Below are 18,873 nucleotides of genomic sequence, written 5' to 3' on the forward strand. Positions count from 1 at the left end.
CAATGCGCCTTAGAAATTGGTTTTGGATTACTTCAAGGCTTGATAAATTATCCTCATTCCACCACCACCCCTTTTTAAAGCATTTTATTAAATTTAGTGTTAACAAAATTACAATAAACAAAATAAAGAAGAAGGAAAAAATAAAACAAACACGGAAACAAAAAAATACGTCCATTTTCGTTTGTATCGAATATAAATCTAATTAAAAAATTACAACTTGTTCTCTAGCTACATATACAAAATAATTTTTTAATTCTTACAACTAAAAAAATCAAACTTTTCTCTTTCATACCTACATACTTATTCTTCAATTCTTCAAACCCACAAATCATCAATTCGTTCTTTTCATATTATGCAGAAAGTCTATAAATGGTTTCCAATTTTCTACAAAGATAAGTTATTTTCTCTAATCAAAGCAGTCAGTTTGGCCATTTCCTCTAATTCCAATATCTTGACAAGCCTATTGTAGGTATATATGGATGTTTCCATTTTTGCAGATATAATATTCTTGCTGATGAATTATATATAATAGCAAACATCCATATATATATTTTTTCCAACTGGCTATCCATAAAGCCCAAAAGATACATTTCTAGCTTCATTTGTATATTAACCTTCAAAATCTTCTGTATTATAGAATGTAATTGTGACCAAATTTTTTAAAACTTTTTTACAAGTCCATCATAGGTGAAAGAAAGTCCCTTCATGCTGTTCACTTTTCAACATGTCTTTGGGACATTTGTATATATTTTAGCTAATTTATCTGGAGTCAAGTACCAACGATACATCATTTTATAAAAATTTTCTTTGAGACTAGAATTTAAAGTTAATTTAAGACCCTTTAACCACATATTTTCCCATTGTTCCATTTGTATGTTATATCTAAAATTAATAGCCCATTTCACCATGCAGTCTTTTACTTGTATTCCACCCCCACACTTTAACTCCATAAAGGAGATGAGGGATGACCTTTCGAATAGTTTCAAAGCTGGATCGATTAAATGCCCTTCTTTTGAGTAATAAAAGCTCAGAATAGATCCCACTATCCTTAACGCCGAGGATTTCACTGTGTCCAAATGGTCCTTCCAATTTAAAGTCTCCTTAAATGTCACATCAAGATATTTAAATTTGCTACATTGTGCTATTTTAGAAGCCCCGTGGTGCAGAGTGTTAAGCTGCAGTACTGCAGTCAAAAGCTCTGCTCACAACCTGAGTTCGATCCTGACGGAAGTCGGCTTCAGGTAGCCGGCTTGAGGTCGACTCAGCCTTCCATCCTTCCGAGGTTGGTGAAATGAGTACCCAGCTTGCTGGGGGTAAAGGGAAGATGACTGGGGAAGGCACTGGCAAACCACCCCGCAAACAAAGTCTGCCTTGGAAACGTCGGTATGTGACATCACCCCATTGGTCAGGAATGACCTGGTACTTGCACAGGAGACTTTTACCTTTACCTTTTACATTGTGCTATTGGGTTGCCCAGAATGTTCCAGGAACATGTTTTTGCTCTTTTCCTAAAAACCATTACTTTTGTTTTACTGAAGTTGCTGTTAAGCTCCTCTTCCTTGCAGAACAATCCCAATTGGTGTAATGATCTTCTCAGACATATTTTGGTCAAGGAGATTAGGACCATATCGTCCACATATAACAAGATTGCAATTTTTTGTTGTCCCAAGGTGGGTGGAACAAATTGTGGACCTGATAGACTCTCTACAACGTTATTTATATATAGGTTAAACAGTAAAGGGGCCAACACACACCCCTGTTTCACGCCCTTACAAGTTGGAATTTTATTAGTTAGGGAACCAGAGATTTATTTGGGACATTTTTATACATTTTAGCAAATTTATCTTGAGTAAAGTACCAATGATACATCATTTTATAAAAAACTTCAGAAATTCTCTGGAGCTTCCAGAAGATGGCGGACAGAGGGTGTAGGCTGCTCCATCTTCAGAGGTGTTAGCTGATTTGTGAGATTTATATAAACATTTTGAGAGTAGAACTTAAGGGTAGAACTTAAGAGAGTAGAACTTGAGAGTAAACTTAAGGCCCTTTAACCACATATTTTCCCATTGTTCCATTTGTATGTTATATCCAAAATTAATAGCTCATTTCACCATGCAATCTTTTACTTGTTCTTTTTCCGTTTCATATCGCAGCAACAGCTTATACATTTTAGCAATAACATTATCATTTGTACACAGTTCGGTTTCAAATTCAGTTTTACCATCTTCAAAACCATAAGATCTTTTGTCAATTTTAAATCTATCTAATAATTGTGCATTGAGAAACCAATTCCTGTCTGTCATTATTTCTTTCTTTTTCATTTTACAATCCTTTTGTGAAAATTCTATCATATCCTGATATGCTATCCATCTATTTTCATGTATCATTTGTCACCTAAGTAATGCTTCTTTTTGGTGATAACCACAAAGGAGTTTTTGGGCACACTCTGAATTTGTATTTATTCCATACTCTCAAGATTGCATGCTGAACATAATGATGATTAGTCTTTATGTACTTTGACTTTATTATACCAAAGATAGGCATGCCAGCCATAATTTAAATGGCCCTCTAGTTCTAACAATCTTCCATTTTTCAACATAACCCATTTCTTCAACCAAAGTAAGGAGCTGGCAGCAAAGTATAACTTTAAATCAGGTAAACTTAATCCTCCTCTTTAGCATCTTGTAGGATTTAATATTTTACTTGAGGTTTTTTTCCTTGCCATACAAATGCTGATACAAATGCTTCTGCCATTGCTTAAATACACTCTCATTTCTCAAGACAGGTATTGTTTGAAATAGAAATAACATTCTTGGTAGAATGTTCATTTTAATTACAGGAATTCTCCCCAACAACATAATTGAAGTTTGTTCCACCTTGTCAAATCCTTTCTAATTTCATTCCATGGCTTAACATTGTTGTTTTTAAATAACATGTAATTCATGTTTGTCATTGTGATACCCAAATATTTCACCTGTTGGGTTTGAAGAGTAGAAGAATAAGAATGTAGGTATGATAGAGAAAAGTTTGATTTTTTAGTTCTGCCCTGACCTGGATGGCCCAGACTAGCCTGATCTTGTCAGATCTCAGAAGGTAAGCAGGGTCAGCCCTGGTTAGTATTTGGATGGGAGAGCACCAAGGAATACCAGGGTTGCTGTGCAGAGGAAGGCACTGGCAAACCACCTCTCTTAGTCTCTTGCCATGAAAACCCCCAAAAGGGGTCGCCATAAGTCGGCTGTCACTTGACGGCACTTTATACACACACACAAGAATAATTTTAAAAATAATTTTGTATATGTAGCTAGAGAACAGGGTGTAATTTTTAATTAGATTTATATCTGATACAAACAAAAACGGAAGTATCTTTTCGTCTGTTTAATTTTTTAATTTTTCTTTATTTTGTTTATTGTAATTTTGTTAATAATAAATTTAATAAAATGCTTTTTAAATTACAGTATTGTTAATACTGTAACTGATTTTTCTCATTTGACTGCAAGAACTGTGGATCTTATCTTTAAAAGGTTGAAACTAATCAAAATTAAAATAGATCAGCTTTGGAACATAAAGAAGACACAAAAAAGCCTCCATTTTTAATTAGCTCTGAAGATAGATTCCACTCTTTGCCCAACTCAGTAAAGGACTTTTGAGCTCCTTCATTGCTGCTCAATATTTGTGGAGCATTTGCCTTTCATTTGTCACTCAGCAAATGTATTTACACTCATTTCATTTAGAGCCATTTCTGCCAAGCTTTACCTTACAATTTGTAAGTTATAGGTAAGCTGTATCAGAGTAGCTGAAGTCTCCCATTAATACTATTTCTTAGTCCATGTAATTTGTTTCAGGAAAGCAATATCGTTTGGTAGCCCATAGTAGATTCCAACTACAGTATGGTTTTTATTGTTTTTCTCAATTTATTTCTTCTCCATTTATTTTTACCGAGATCCATTCCATAGAGCCACCTTACCTTTGAACCTTGTCTCAATTTCCCACGGGATTCCTTATAAAGCCTTCTTGATCAGGTTGCCAGGCTTCCGTCCAAACACATTCTTCCAGTTGTCATGAGGTTCAACCCATGTCTTGCCAGCAGTCCTTTGCTATAGAAGCTTAGACCATAGTCCCAGAAGCCAGATGTCTCTCATTAACATAACCTGCTTAACTTATGATGTCCATTTTCTTAATACCTGGTCATATCCCAATCTCTGTCTTCTAAAGGGGTGGCCTTTGCTTCTTTCTTACTTCCCTTCCCACTTGAAAGTTGATGATGTGATATGTTGCATGGAGGTACAATTCCCACCCACCCCCTTGTGAGAAATAAGCAGAAGAGCAAGCAAGAAATTTCTCATCCTGTTAGCATTCAACATACAAAATGTGAGAAACTGTCAATTCTCTTTACAAAGGAGTTATCAGACTTATTGCCCGAGTTTCTCAGTTCAGAAAAACCCTGGATCTCTGCTGCAGCGCATTCCTGAGAGGAATGCAGGCAACGAGCTTAGGAGGCAACCCAGCAGCATTGCTTCCTAAGGAGGTTTCGGCCCAGACGAAATGTCCGCCCGGCGCCAAAACTCCTTGCAACCCGCATAGGGTTGCACAGGAGATACAGGTGGCGTATCTCGCTAAAAATAAAAAGGGGTGTTCCCAAGCCAAAACGGCTCAAGAGGTCGCCTGACGGCGGCCCTACCCCCCAACCAGCGCCGGAACGCCCTGGGAACGCCTCCTGGGGCGCCGCCACAGCCTGTGCTGGCGTCCAGATGCCGGCGGGAGGCTCCGGCAGTGTCCGGGCCCATCGCTGCCATGGCAGCGGCAAGGCACCAGCGGCCAGGTCTGCACACCAGTGCTGGGGCCACCAACGCCAGTGTGCGCCTTCCGGGCGCCGGTGCTGTGGGCCCCTGTGCCGGTGGAGGCCATTGCCAGCCTCCAAAGGCCTTTCGGTGCAGCCGCCAGCACATCTCAGGAATGCTCTGTTAGGCTGTTACATTTGTATTGATATACGTTCTCCGCCACGTTGCTCACTGTTTGGAAACTGCCGTGTGTCTTTCCCTCTAGAGTTGCCAGCTGTGAGTTGGAAAATACCTGGAGATTTGAGGATGGAGGCTGAGGAGGACGGAGCTTGGGGAGGGGAGGAACCTCAGCAGGGTATAATGCCATAGAGCCCACCCTCCAAAGTAGTCATTTTCTCCAGGCAAACTCATCTTGGTCGTCTGGAGATTAATTGTAATAGCAGAAGATCTCCAGGTGGCACCTAGAGGTTGGCAACCCTATTTCCCTCCTCAGAGTTACTTTGCAACAAGGAATAAATTCATATGTTCTTTATATGTGCATGATATGTGTGACACAGCAATTGTACATTTTGTCATGAAAATGCCATGTTGCTGACCTTGCCTTCTGCAAGAATATCTGATTCTGTTGTAACCAGCTTCTTGAAAGTGTTTTCCTTGGATGGACAGGTAATTGGTGGCCATTGGGAATGTCCCGATTTGTAGGTTAATGCTGATGTTCCTTCCCCCAAATTATTCTGTGGCTTTTGCATACAGTGATATCTAGCCCAATATTTTGCCGCTGTAGTTTTTATTTTATTTAGTTAAATGTTTATTAGCTGCCTTCCTTCCTTACAGAACTCCAGGCAGCTTATGGCAGCTTAGTAAATAATGACTTTCATTTTTTGCCTTTCCCAGCCCATCTGGCCAGACTACATATAATGCCCTTATATAGAACCAAGGTGCGACCTTAACTAAAATACTGGGTACAGTTCTAATTGGGGATCTCAAAGAGGATATTGCAGAGCTGGGGGGAAAAGTTCAGAACAGGGCAACCAAGATGATCAAGGAGGTGGAACGCTTTTCTTGTGAGGAAAGCCTGAAGAATCTGGGACTTATTAGTTTAGAAAAAAGACAGCTAAGAGGGGGGACATGATAGATGTTTACAAAATTATGTATGGGGTGGAGTAAGGTAATAGAGGGAGCATTTTATCCCTCTTTCATATTAGAACTTGGAGGCATCTATTGAAGTTGATGAGCAATAGATACAGGATAGACAAAAGGAAGTACGTCTTTACCCAACAAGTAATTAAGGAATGCATTGTCTGTGGATGTAGTGATGACCACAAGCTTAGATGCCTTTAAACGAGGATAGGTCATTCATGAGAGATAGGTCCATCAGTGGTTTCTAGCCGTGGTGAGTAAGAAGGGTTGCCAGCTCTGGGTTGGGAAATACCTGGAGATTTTGGTATCTGGGTTGGGAAATACCTGGAGATACCTTCAATGCCACAGAGTCCAATTGCCAAAGTGGCCATTTTCTCCAGGTGAACTGATCTCTATTGGTTGGAGATCAGTTGCAATAATAGCAGGAGATCTCCAGCTAGTACCTGGAGGTTGCAACCAAAAATAAACACCTCTGCGCTATTCCCAAGGGTTGGAAGCTTAGCACAGGAAAGACTAAAGATAGCATGGCTTAACAATGAAATATATTGAACATAGAGCATACAACAATTTATTGTAAACTATCTTAAAGGTAAGTATGTACAAGGTAAGGTTAAAAGGTTGGTCTGAATAGTAATAAAGTAACAATCAATCCAAGGTCGACGTCTTCAAACGAAGAGTGAGTAGAAAGGGATACGATCGTTTCAAGTCTTCCTCAGTCCCGTTTAATTTCAACGTTAATGTGCCAACTTGTTTAAATAACAGCATTTACAGCTCTCAGTACAATTTTCCCGTCGGGATGAAAAAAGCAACCATATACAAAGTTTCCATTTCATGAATTCCTGAGTCAGGATATTAATTTTCCAGTATACTTGGTTGCACAGACAATTTCAGCGAGTTGCCAGGTTCCCTAAGGGGAGTTGGCAACCATATGAGTAAGAGGAACTTTCCTGTTCAGAGGCAGCAAACCTCTGAGTATCAGTGCTGGGAGGCAGCATCAGGGGTAGGCCTTGGCCTGTGTGCCCTGTCATTTTTATTTATTTATTATTATTATTTTAATTTTTTGCTCTTATATCCCACCCTTCCCAGCAAGTTGGACTCATAACTCAATCAACCTCATAAATACAATAAAATAAAGAGCAATACAATAAAATACAAGAAATGACATTAAAATATTACCAATCGAATAAAAACAGGCCCCATAAAACAATCATAATACATAAATCATAATCAATAATTGAAATAATTTAGGTAATTCAGATGGTGACAGTCGCAGAAATATGCACTCCAGCGGGGCCTGCGAGCAGTCAGGACCCCCCATACCATTGATATTAAGCATAAAACAGATTGAATGTAAGGGGGGATGCGAAAGGGAGGCCAGCACTGATGGTAAACCATAGCTACCCTCAACCATAGGCCTGGTGGAATAGCTCCGTCTTGCAGGCCCTGCAGAATTCCTTAAGCTCCCACAGGGCCCTGGTCTCACTTGAGTGACTGTTCCAACAGGCAGGGGCCAGGGCAGGAAAAGCCCTCTAGATGTTGGCCTCTGTGTGAGACAGGATGCTGGACTAGATGGACCACCGGTCTGATCAAGCAGGTTCTACTTACGTTCTTATATATACATACAGAAAAGCATTCCTAGAAGAATGGTTCCTCTGGACAGAGGGTCATTTCATTTCGATCTCAGAGTTGGAACCATATGTGAACATACAATATCAAATAAAACGTATATTCTGCAAGCATAGGCATGAATTACTGGTACCTGCTAGGAATCTTGCTCCCCAGATACAAGACATACTTTAGCCATGTCTGAGATAAATTGCTATGAGATTCTACCTCATAAAACATCAATCAGTAAAATCATTATGAGTTTCAGCTGTTGAATCTAACAATTTAGGACACATTAAGTACCACATTTCAACAAACACACACACATGCTTACATTTTAACTGTATTGTAGAAATCAGGGTATTTTGACAAGGGTTCCAACTTGCAGGATGGTGGTGGAAAGTGCCGTCAAGTCACATCCGACTTATGGTGACCTCATAGAGTTTTCAAGGCATGAGACTTTCAGAGGTGGTTTGTCATTGCCTGCCTCCAGACTTTCTTGGTGGTCTCCCATCCAAATACTAACCAGGGCCAATCCTGCTTAGCTTCCAAGAGCTGGCGAGATTGGGCTAGCCTGGGCTATCAAGATTGGGGCAGCCTGTGAGATAGTACACTAATAATTCAGGGGTGGGGGATGAATAAGTGATTCAATAGATTCCAAGCAGCTTTAAAAATCCACTCTACAAAGTTTGGATTAAAAGAGTTCACATTATGACATAGGAGTCAGTACGGTGTAGTGATTAAGAACGGTGGTTTGGAGCGGTGGACTCTGATCTGGAGAACCGGGTTAGCCCCACTCCTACACATGAGCGGCGAAGGCTAATCTGGTGAACTGGATTTGTTTCCCCACTCCTACACACGAAGCCAGCTGGTTGACCTTGGGCAAGTTACAGTTCTGTTGAGAGCTCTCTCAGCCCCACCTACCTCACAGGGTGTCTGTTGTGAGGAGGGGAAGGGAAGGTGATTGAGTCTCCCTTAAGTGGTAAAGTCGGCATATAAAAACCAACCCTTCTTCTTCTTCTTCTTCTTCTTCTTCTTCTTCTTCTTCTTCTTCTTCTTCTTCTTCTTCTTCTTCTTCTTCTCTACTACTACTACTACTACTACTACTACTACTACTACTACTACTACTACTACTACTACTACTACTACTACTACTCTCTTATAACACAACATCTTTATGTGCCTGTTGGTAAGTTATAGTTTAGGAAAGTCATATTATCATTCAAACACAAGGTGGTGCAATTGCACAAGAAGACACACTTTCAGAGAGTATTGGCTCTCCCACAAAGCTGTTGCCTTCACATAATAGAGATCTCATAGAGAAAATAGCACACCTTACGAGCAGACAAAGATTCGGAAATTTCAGGAGGAAAAAAGACATTGTAATACCAAAAACAGGAACAGAAAAAGGAAATATTTGCCTTGGGAACATACAAGAGACCATCACTTCCAGCAGCTGCTATAAAAAGAACAATCCTGTGCATTGGATGTGCCTTGAAGGAGACTAAGACCATGGAAATACATCACAACAACAAGCAAGGTTGGTCTTTTTTCCTGTATCTCTGCATGTGTGGGGCAATATGTGAGTCCTTCCACTATTCAGTGCCTGAGGAAAGGAAAAGTGGGTCTCTGGTAGCAAATGTGCTAAAGGATTTGAAAATAGATGTAAAGGAACTGTCTGTTCGCAGACCCTGGCTGGTTTCAAAGAGCACCAAGCAATATTTCCAGCTGGATCCCCACTCTGGGAATGTACTATTAAAGGATAAAATAGATCGAGAGGCTGTGTGTGGTCAGAATGACCCATGTGTCTTACTATCTGAAATTGTGCTGGAAAACCCACTGCAAGTGCACAGAATTGAAGTTGAAATAGAGGATGTGAATGACAACTCCCCCCAGTTCTCTAAAAAAGAATTCCTTTTGGAAATACCTGAGCAGACGCTCACAAATACTCGGTTTCCTGTGGAGAGCGCTGAAGATCTAGACAAAGGTGAAAATGCTGTTCAGAATTACACACTTAATCATAATGATCATTTTGGGCTGGATGTGCAAAGTCACCCAGGTGGGAGTAAATACGCAGAATTAGTGTTGCAGAAACCTTTAGACCGAGAAAAGGATCCACGGCTTTTCCTCATTCTGTCAGCAGTTGATGGAGGAACCCCAAAGAGAACAGGAACAGCAAACATTATCATTGATGTTCTGGATGTCAATGATAATGCCCCTCATTTCCCTCAGTCTCTGTACAACCTGAAAATAATGGAAAACACCCAGCCAAATACACTTGTAACGAAAGTGGAAGCAACCGACTTGGATTTGGGCCCAAATGCAGAAATCACTTATTCCTTCAGCCAGGTGCCAGAAAATGTGCTCAGATCTTTCAAGTTAAACAAACATACTGGGGAACTTATAGTTGCAGGAGTAATTGATTATGAAGAGAATAGAAATTACGCAATAAGCATCAAAGCCACGGATGGAGGGGGGCTCTCAGCTTACTGCAAAGTCATTGTGGAGGTGGAGGACAGAAATGACAATGCCCCAGAGGTGACCCTCACATCCCTCACCAGCCCCTTACCAGAAGATTCTCCCCCGGATACCATTGTGGCCCTTTTCAGCACTGTGGATCGAGATTCTGGGGAAAATGGCAGAACTTCCTGTACCATTCAGGCAAACCTGCCCTTCATGTTAAAAGTGGCAGAGAATAACTATTACCAGCTGGTGACCCAGCAACCCCTGGACCGAGAAAGCGTCTCAGAGTATAACATCACCATCACAGCTACAGACAGGGGCTTCCCTAGGCTCACTTCAACAAGAATAATTAACGTTCAGATCTCAGATGTCAATGACAATGCTCCAGTATTTGAAAAGTCAACATATGAAATGCAATTACAGGAAAATAATATTCCAGGTCTGCTGATCGGTTTGGTCCAAGCCAATGACCTAGACACAGAGCAGAATGCCAAAGTGACCTATTCTCTTTTGCCTGGGAAGGTCAGCAGTCAACCTGTGTCCTCTTATGTCTCCATCAACTCTGAAACTGGGAATCTGTATGCCATCCGATCTCTGGACTATGAGCAGGTGAAAGATTTCCAGGTGACTGTGAGGGCTGTGGACAGCGGTTCTCCTCCCTTGAGCTTCCAAGTTATGGTCCGAGTTGTTATCATGGATGAAAATGATAATGCCCCGTTCATCCTGTACCCTCTTCAGAATGGCACTTCCCCGTCCAATGACCTGGTTCCCAGGGGGGCTGAGGCTGGCTACCTGGTCACCAAGGTGGTGGCCGTGGACAGAGATTCCGGTCAGAACTCTTGGCTTTCCTATGAGCTCCTGAAGGCCACAGAACCAGGTCTGTTCAGTGTCGGGGCCCAGAATGGAGAAGTGAAAACCATGAGGCCCATAAATAAACGAGACACCTTGAAACAGAAACTTATCATTGGAGTCAGAGATAATGGACACCCTCCCCAGTCCACCTCTGCAACGCTAAGCATTCTGCTAGTGGATGGCTTCTCTGACCCTTATATGAAAATGGTGGATATTCCAAAGGAGGAAGTAGTACAGGAGGAAGACCGTAACCTGACTATGTATCTGGTCATATGCTTGGCTGTCATCTCCTTCATTTTTCTGGTTTCTGTGTTGGTGTTTATTGCCATCAAGATTCAGAAAAGGAGGAAGTTCATAGAAACCTCCACCTTGAACTTCCCAGTGGGACCGAATTTCCCAGAGATCTGTGGAGATGTTGATGCTGGATCCCTTTCCCGGGCTTACAACTATGAAGTGTGCTTAGCTGGTGGTTCTCTGAACAGCGAGTTCCGGTTTCTTAGGCCCCTTTTTCCAGTATTTTCTGTGGAGCCTGCTCAGTCTCAGGGGGCTCAAAGGATTTCAGTTGGTACCCAAGATCTTTCCAGTGATGCAGAGAAAACTGAGCTCATGAACCAGGTGAGAATAATTTAATGTAATATATCTAATGGTTCAGTGTCTAAGATATCAGTATTTACATTCATCCAGTGTAAATCTTTGATGCTTGAATTCTAGTGAATGAATGGGAATCAAGTGCCATTATAGTTTGTTTTCTGTATGTATTTCTCTTCTTTTCTGTCTGCTCTTATATGGCTTAACATATCAAAGACAATAACAATCTCTCTTATGAAAGGTAACCACTTACAAAATTAAAATATAAATGTTGAATTACCATAAATATAAGCATTATGTAGAGGAAGGCAATTGCAAATCACCTCTGTTAGTGATCACCTCTTGCCTTGAAAACCCATGTCAGCTGCCGCTTGACAGCACTTTACACACACACAAGCATTGTGTACATTATGTAAATGTTTAGTGCAATAGATCAAGACTCAAAAGTGGAATGGCATTCTCTCACAGGGAGGAGGAAGAACAAGGTGAGCTGGAAGAGGAGGCTTTGGGCTCACCTCATCTCAGCAGAGGGAACAAGAGAAAAGAGGATGGAGCTGCCAGCATGGTATAATGGTTAAGAGCAGTGGTTTGGAACGGTGAACTCTAACCTGGAGAACCAGGTTTGATTCCCCATTCCTCCACATGACCGGTGGACACTAATCTGGTGAACCGGGTAGATTTCCACACTCCTACACATGAAGCCAGCTGGGTGACCTTGGGCTAGTCACAGTTCTCTTACAGCTGTCTCAGCCCCACCTACCTCACAGGGCGTCTGTTGTGGGGAGGGGAAGGGAAGGGGATTGTAAGCTGGTTTGATTCTTCCTTAAGTGGTAGAGAAAGTCAGTATATAAAAACCAACTCTTCTTCTTTTTCTTCTTCTTCTTCTCAATTCTTCACCCTCTCCTATTTGTTTCGTGTCTCTGTTATTGCCTTATCAGTCCTGGCCTGCATCTATAAAGACATAATTTTTTTGCCTTGCCTTAACTTACCACTGAGTGGTAATGTGTTTCATCTTTCCAGCCAAATCCTGTTTCTCAAACCAAGACAGTAGGAGCCACTTAACATGTTGCGGTTTTAGGAGTACCCCTAATAATTTTAAGTATATTCCTAAAATATAAAATGTGTTGTGCATTTGTGGGTGTAAAGTGTCATCAACTCACAGCTGATTTAAGGCAACCCCAGCAAGGGGCTTTCAAGGTAAGTGAGATGCAGAGGTGGTTTGCCATTGCCTTCTTCTGCAGAGGAAGACCTTGGCAGTCTTTCTTGGTGGTACCAACCCTGCTTAGCTTCTGAGATCAGATGAGATCAGGCTATACCATGCTGCCTTCCCTCCCATGCTGGGCATTTACACATTCATAAAAGTTGATTTTAAACAACAAACTCATCAAAGGTATGGTCCTGTCAATCATATATTCAATGTCAAATTTGAGTTTGACTAGCATAATGACGCAAATGGCCATGAGATCTTTATACAGCAATAAAAAAATACCATAATCTTTTTTTGCACTTGATATGACATTCTTGCACTTTAAGCGATGATGGTGAGAATGTTCCATGGAGTTACTCTGCAAGTAGACTCCAAAAGACAGAGTAAGTTTTAAAGTGGACCCCACTTCAAAAGCTTTGGGAATTAGTAGTTTATTAAACAATATAGAACATTTATGGTTTTCTTCAGGTTGAGCCACAAGATGGCAGTATGAGCAAGCAGATGAGTTGCAAATGGAATTTCAAAAAGAGTCTTATTTTGAAGCAGCACTAGCAGAAAGCTATAAACAGACAGAATCTGAAGCCAGAAGAAATGTGATGGCTGGATGGATTGGCATATTTAAAGAAAGAAAACAGTGAACACATCAGATCAAAATTAATTTTCCAACAGGATAAAATATCTCTCAATAGTAGCCAGCTTCTTTTATGTTTTGGAAACCATAAATATCTGACCTGGGAGAGCCTGACACCATGGAGGATATCTTCAGGATCAGAAAAGGTCTGTATCTTTTGTTCTTACTCTCTCTGTCTGGAGTGGTGTGTGTCTCCATTCGCTATTCTTTGCCTGAAGAGAAGAAAAGTGGGTCTGTGGTGGCTAATGTGCTGAAGGATTTGAAACTGAGACCAGGGGAGCTCTCTGCTCTCAGGGCCCAGCTGGTTTCCAAAAGCAAAAAGCAATATTTCCAGCTGGATACCCATTCTGGCAATGTGATTGTAAATGACAAAATCGACAGAGAAGCTTTGTGTGGTGGGATGGATTCTTGCTTACTGTTGTTTGAAATTGTGCTCCAAAATCCCTTGAAGATATACAGTATTGAGATGCAGATAGAAGATGTGAATGATAATTCTCCAGAATTCTCCAAAAATGAATTTAATCTTGAAATTCCTGAGCAGGTCCCTGCAAATACTCGATTCCCCTTGGAATCTGCCCAAGATGCAGACTTGGGTGAAAACAGTATCCAGAACTACACACTCAGTCCCAATGAGAATTTTCGGCTGGAATTACAAAGTGACAGCAGTGGCAAAAGGTATTTATACCTTGTTCTGGAGAAACCTTTAGACAGGGAGAAGCAGGCACATGTTGGGCTGACTCTCACAGCTGTTGATGGAGGGGTACCACAGAGAACAGCCACAGTACAAATAAATATTAATGTCCTGGACAACAATGACAACTTCCCCCAATTTACACAATCTGAGTATAAAGTGAAGTTAAAGGAAAACAGTCCTCATGGTACTTTGGTGGCTAAAGTGGAAGCCAGAGATTTGGATTTTGGTTCAAATGCGCAGATCTCTTATTCATTCCATCAGGTGCCTGAGAAAATAGGCCACTTGTTCCAGTTACATCAAACCACTGGAGAAATCACTGTTTTGGGTCCAATTGACTATGAAAATGAAGCCAACTATTACATGGACATCAAAGCAACAGATGGAGGGGGTCTTTCAGGCCACTGCAAGGTACTGGTGGAAATTGAGGATGAGAATGACAATGCACCTGAGATATTGGTTATATCTGTCACCAGCCCTTTAGCAGAAGACTCTCCACTAGATACTCTGGTGATGCTCTTCAGTGTCACAGACCAGGACTCCGGAGACAATGGCAGGACCTCCTGCTCTGTGGAGATGAACTTGCCCTTTCTGTTAAAAACCACTGTAAATAATTATTATCAACTGGTGACTCAAAGTCCTTTGGACAGAGAGAAAGTCCCTGAGTATAACATCACCATCACAGCTACTGATCGGGGCTCTCCCAGGCTCACTACAAAAAGAACAATTACGGTTTTAATCTCAGACATCAATGACAACTCTCCAGTGTTTGAGAAGGCAAAGTATGAAATGCAGTTGTGGGAAAACAATATTCCAGGCCTACTGATGGGCTCAATACATGCTGTTGACCTGGACATGGAGCAGAATGCCCAGGTGACCTATTCTCTTGTGCCTGGAAATGCCAGTGGTGCTCCTGTGACCTCTTACATTTCCATCAACTCTGAGACTGGGAATCTTTATGTCCTGCGATCTTTGGATTATGAGCAGATCAAGGAATTCCAGGTGACAGTGAGGGCTTCAGATGGGGGTTCTCCTCCACTGAGCTCGGAGGTTGTTGTTCGAGTTGTCATCCTGGATGAAAATGATAACGCTCCCTTCTTCCTCTACCCCCTTCAGAACAGCACCTCCCCCTGCAACGACCTGGTTCCCAAGTCCGTGGAGGCTGGTTACCTGGTGGCCAAAGTGGTGGCTGTGGATGGGGATTCGGGACAGAACTCTTGGTTGTCCTATGAATTGCTGAAGGCCACCGACCCCGGCCTTTTCAGCATAGGAGTGCAGAATGGAGAAGTGAAAACAAGGAGACCACTGACAGAGCGAGACACAAACAAGCAGAAACTGATTATCCTGGTCAGAGACAATGGCCACCCTCCCCAGACCAGCACTGCTACGCTGAATATACTTCCAGTGGATGGCTTTTCAGACCCTTATCTGAATATTGCAAGTGTCAGTCATGAAGCACGTGAAGAAGATGGCTCCTTGACGATGTATCTGGTGATCTGCTTGGCTGCAGTGTCCTTTGTGTTCCTGATTTGCATCATTTTGTTTGTTGTCATCAAAATGCACAAGAAAGAGTCTAGTTTTATCACTGCCCTTCCTCAGTTTCCACCTGCCTTACCTGAGATCCCAGAAACTGGTGTTGATTCTCAGAGTGGGTCTCTTTCCCGGACTTACCACTATGATGTTTGCCTAACCGGTGGATCACTAAGCAGCGAGTTCAGATTTCTTAGGCCACTCATTCCTGTTTTTTCTATGGGAGACCCAAACGTGTCTGAGAATCACAGGATTTCTTTTAATGCTCAAGAGACTCCTGAGCAGTTGGAGGGCAGAAAACCAAAAGAACAGGTAAGTGAGATATTCTTCTTGATTACCTCATACTGGTCACATTAGAACAGGGCACAGTATCACTGAAAATTGATTGTATTAGGCAAAATGTCATATTTAATATATGATTCTTAACATCTCCCTTTCTCAGGTCCTCGTCACTGGTAATTTTAACCTCCCTTTATTTTAAGTACATTTTTAAAAGTTTGTTCTTTCAGTCTGATGCTGCTCCTTTCATTCTTACATGATTTTATTCCCACTAAGATTCTTGGTATGTGTCTTTATTATACCCTAGTCTTCGGTGTTTCTGCTGTGAAACAATGCCTATGACTTCCCGCTCGTGCTCAGCGGAGCAGCATGATCTTGCCTCCAGCTGCTTTAAGCTTGAAGCTCAAGGCTCTCATTGGCAAGAATACTTAGGTCTGAGTTTCCCCCTGCATCCCTAGAGCTGTTCCTATTATTTAAGATAATTTGTTCTCCAAATTCTGTCCCAGCCTAGGAGGCTGAGGAACAGAAAACCCCTTCATTAGTATAGGTCTGATTTTGGCACATGAGAGGCTGATATGAATGTTCAACACAAAAACGGTATTATTTTTCACTTTGGGGAAAATGGTCAAGTCAGACTGTCAGGGACATTTCAGGTTTAGACTTGGCAGGTGAAAAGGCTATAGGAATGTGGGAAACTTTGTATAACTTTATGCAGTAGATAGTTTGTCTCAAGAATTTATCTGTTTTGTTCTACCAGCTGGTGTTTGTAATTGTTGAGAGAGATCACTTGGCTGTCACTCCTTAGATAAACTGGCATAACCTTATTTGACACAAAATTTCTAAAGTCTGTGGAGGCAGGAACATACACACAGGTTCCAATTTGCCTTTTTTAACATTTGGTAAGGATCACCCCCTTTTCCTTGGAGCTATTCCCCTCAAGGAAAGATTGTTAGTTTCACTACCCTATCTCAGGATCCTCCTTGATCCTACATTACTCTCCTCCTTACATTCTAGCTGCCAACCTCTCACTCAGAAGATGGTGCTGGGGGACTCCTGCTCTGCCCCATGGCCACTGACCTGTGGGGTTCCACAGGGTTTTATCTTATCCCTCATGCTACTTAATATCTACATGAAGTCATTGGGAAAGGTCATCAGGAGGTTTGAGCTATAGTGTCACCAATAAACAGATGATACCTAGCTCTACCTCTCTTGTCCACCTAATTTCAAGGATGCTGTTAATGTTCTGAACCAGTGCTTGGAGTCAGTAATGGGCTGGATGAGGGTCAACACGGTGAAACTTAATCTTGATATGACAGATATTCTCTGGTTTAGTAGAAAGGCAAACCAGGGACCTCAGATCTCCCCTGCCGTAGGGCTCTTCTGCATTCTCATTTTCATCACTTCTGTGTCCCTATTGTTTTGGGGGTTTTTACCTTTTGCACATGTGTTTTTCTCCCTCTAGTGGTTGATTCGATATTACATCGCTGTATGTCTGGCATATTTCCCTGCAGTTACAGAGATGTAATATCAAATTGACCACCAGAGGGAACGAAATACAGGTAGAAAGGGGGGGGGGAAACCCTGAAGCAATAAAAAATGAGAATGTGGAAGAACCCACTGATGGGGATATACTCCCCTTGAAAAGCCAGGCTGGTGCACAGCTTGGGAGAGCTACTCAACAAAGTTGTCACCATAGAAAACCAAATGGTTGCAGTGATCTGGAATGCTTTTGCCCACCTTTTGATGGTGCATCAGCTGCATCCTTTCTGTTACCCAAACTGCTCTTAACTTGGTGAATTATAGCAGCAGTTGGAAATCACAGAATATTTATTTATATAGTGGAATCACACCCAGTGTATACCAGAGTTGTTTTCAGTACCCCTGAATAAAGACAGAGGCAAATGGCTTTCGGATTAAGAGAGTTTATATAAGCAAACGTTCAATGATGCATACACACATACAGAAATTCCTAAGAAAGAAAAAGGTGGTATATACAGAGACGGTTCTAAGGTCGTTGGTGGGTAATACATTACCAAATCCAGAAGATGTCCGAGTTCCATGGCAGAGAGGAATAAAAAGGGGGCAGGGGGAGTCCCCTGTATGTTCCAGCATGGCTGCTCACTCTGGCCGAGTGACAGTCAGTATCAGAGAGACAGGAAGAGAGAGAGCCCTAAGGACTTTTGGGGGATTCAATTATACCTTACTCTGGGGGCAGGGTGGTGAGGGGCTTCCCGGGGGGGGGTAGAGATTACCTCAGATGGCTCCTTCTCAAAACAATGGGGATCAAAGACTTATTGTGATGTGGCAATATTATATGCTATCCTGACACCAGTGATTTGTACATCCGCGGGACTGGCTGGAATCTGATTCTTATCTCTTGGAGATTTATGGCGATGTCTCAAGAAGGTGCGAATCTCGGCTTTCCAGGATGTGGCATCTGTGGGAATTGTCTCCAGCTGCTAATGTAGATTGCAACGGATGTTTTGCTGATTGAACTGTTGGGAGGCGGGGAAATGCAGGAGATGGCTACGTGGTGCTCTCGCCTTGGCTCCATGGCTTCTCTTTGGATCAGGAGACAATCAGGATCATGGCTTCCCTCTGGCTTGTTTAGGGGCGACCCGGTCTCTTGTCCTAGACAGTCTGGCTTGCACAAAGCAAAGGAACGCTTGCCAAAGCGACGGGCATTACCGCTTAGGCAGTATAGTGAGTCTCTGGTGTGGTTGCCATGACCAGGGCGGGAGGTCAGGCTGCCCACCTAGTAACAATTCCTGGGTCAGTCAGAACTAGCCACAGTGATCCATGCCTTAGTTACATCTAGACTAGGCTATTGCAATGCACTTTACTTGGGGCTACCCTTGAAGAGTGCTCAGAAGACTGCTGGTTGGGGCCAGCTGTCGGGAGCATGTGACCCCAATATTACAGCAATTACACTGGCTACCGATTCGTTCGTGAGCCCAATTCAAGGTGTTGACTTTGATCTTTAAAGCCCTACATAGCTTGGGACCATGATATCTGAAGTGCTATCTGGATCAAAGGGAAAGGACCTCCTCACTGTTTATCAATCAAAGAAGCTTACTTGGTAAGTACACGAGAGAGGGCTTTTTCAGTG

At 42.1% G+C, this 18,873-nt stretch overlaps 3 protein-coding genes across 11 annotated transcripts in view; all 3 read left to right on the plus strand.

Moving 5' to 3' along the window:
• The window catches only part of LOC130489117 (protocadherin beta-16-like), a 184,730-nt gene that overhangs the window by 149,372 nt on the left and 16,485 nt on the right, over positions 1–18,873 (plus strand). The gene's annotated exons all lie outside the window — the stretch shown is intronic.
• Positions 9,003–11,468, plus strand: LOC130489183 (protocadherin beta-16-like). The gene has a single exon (XM_056862919.1). It carries the CDS (start codon positions 9,036–9,038, stop codon positions 11,466–11,468), a length of 2,433 nt encoding a protein of 810 aa, XP_056718897.1. The 5' UTR covers positions 9,003–9,035.
• LOC130489184 (protocadherin beta-16-like) lies at positions 13,349–17,289 on the plus strand. Its single transcript, XM_056862920.1, has 2 exons — positions 13,349–15,797; positions 17,227–17,289. Exons 1-2 carry the CDS (start codon positions 13,383–13,385, stop codon positions 17,287–17,289), a joined length of 2,478 nt encoding a protein of 825 aa, XP_056718898.1. The 5' UTR covers positions 13,349–13,382.

Source organism: Euleptes europaea, chromosome 17 (genome assembly GCF_029931775.1).
Source record: "Euleptes europaea isolate rEulEur1 chromosome 17, rEulEur1.hap1, whole genome shotgun sequence".
Taxonomy (NCBI): Eukaryota; Metazoa; Chordata; class Lepidosauria; order Squamata; family Sphaerodactylidae; genus Euleptes; species Euleptes europaea.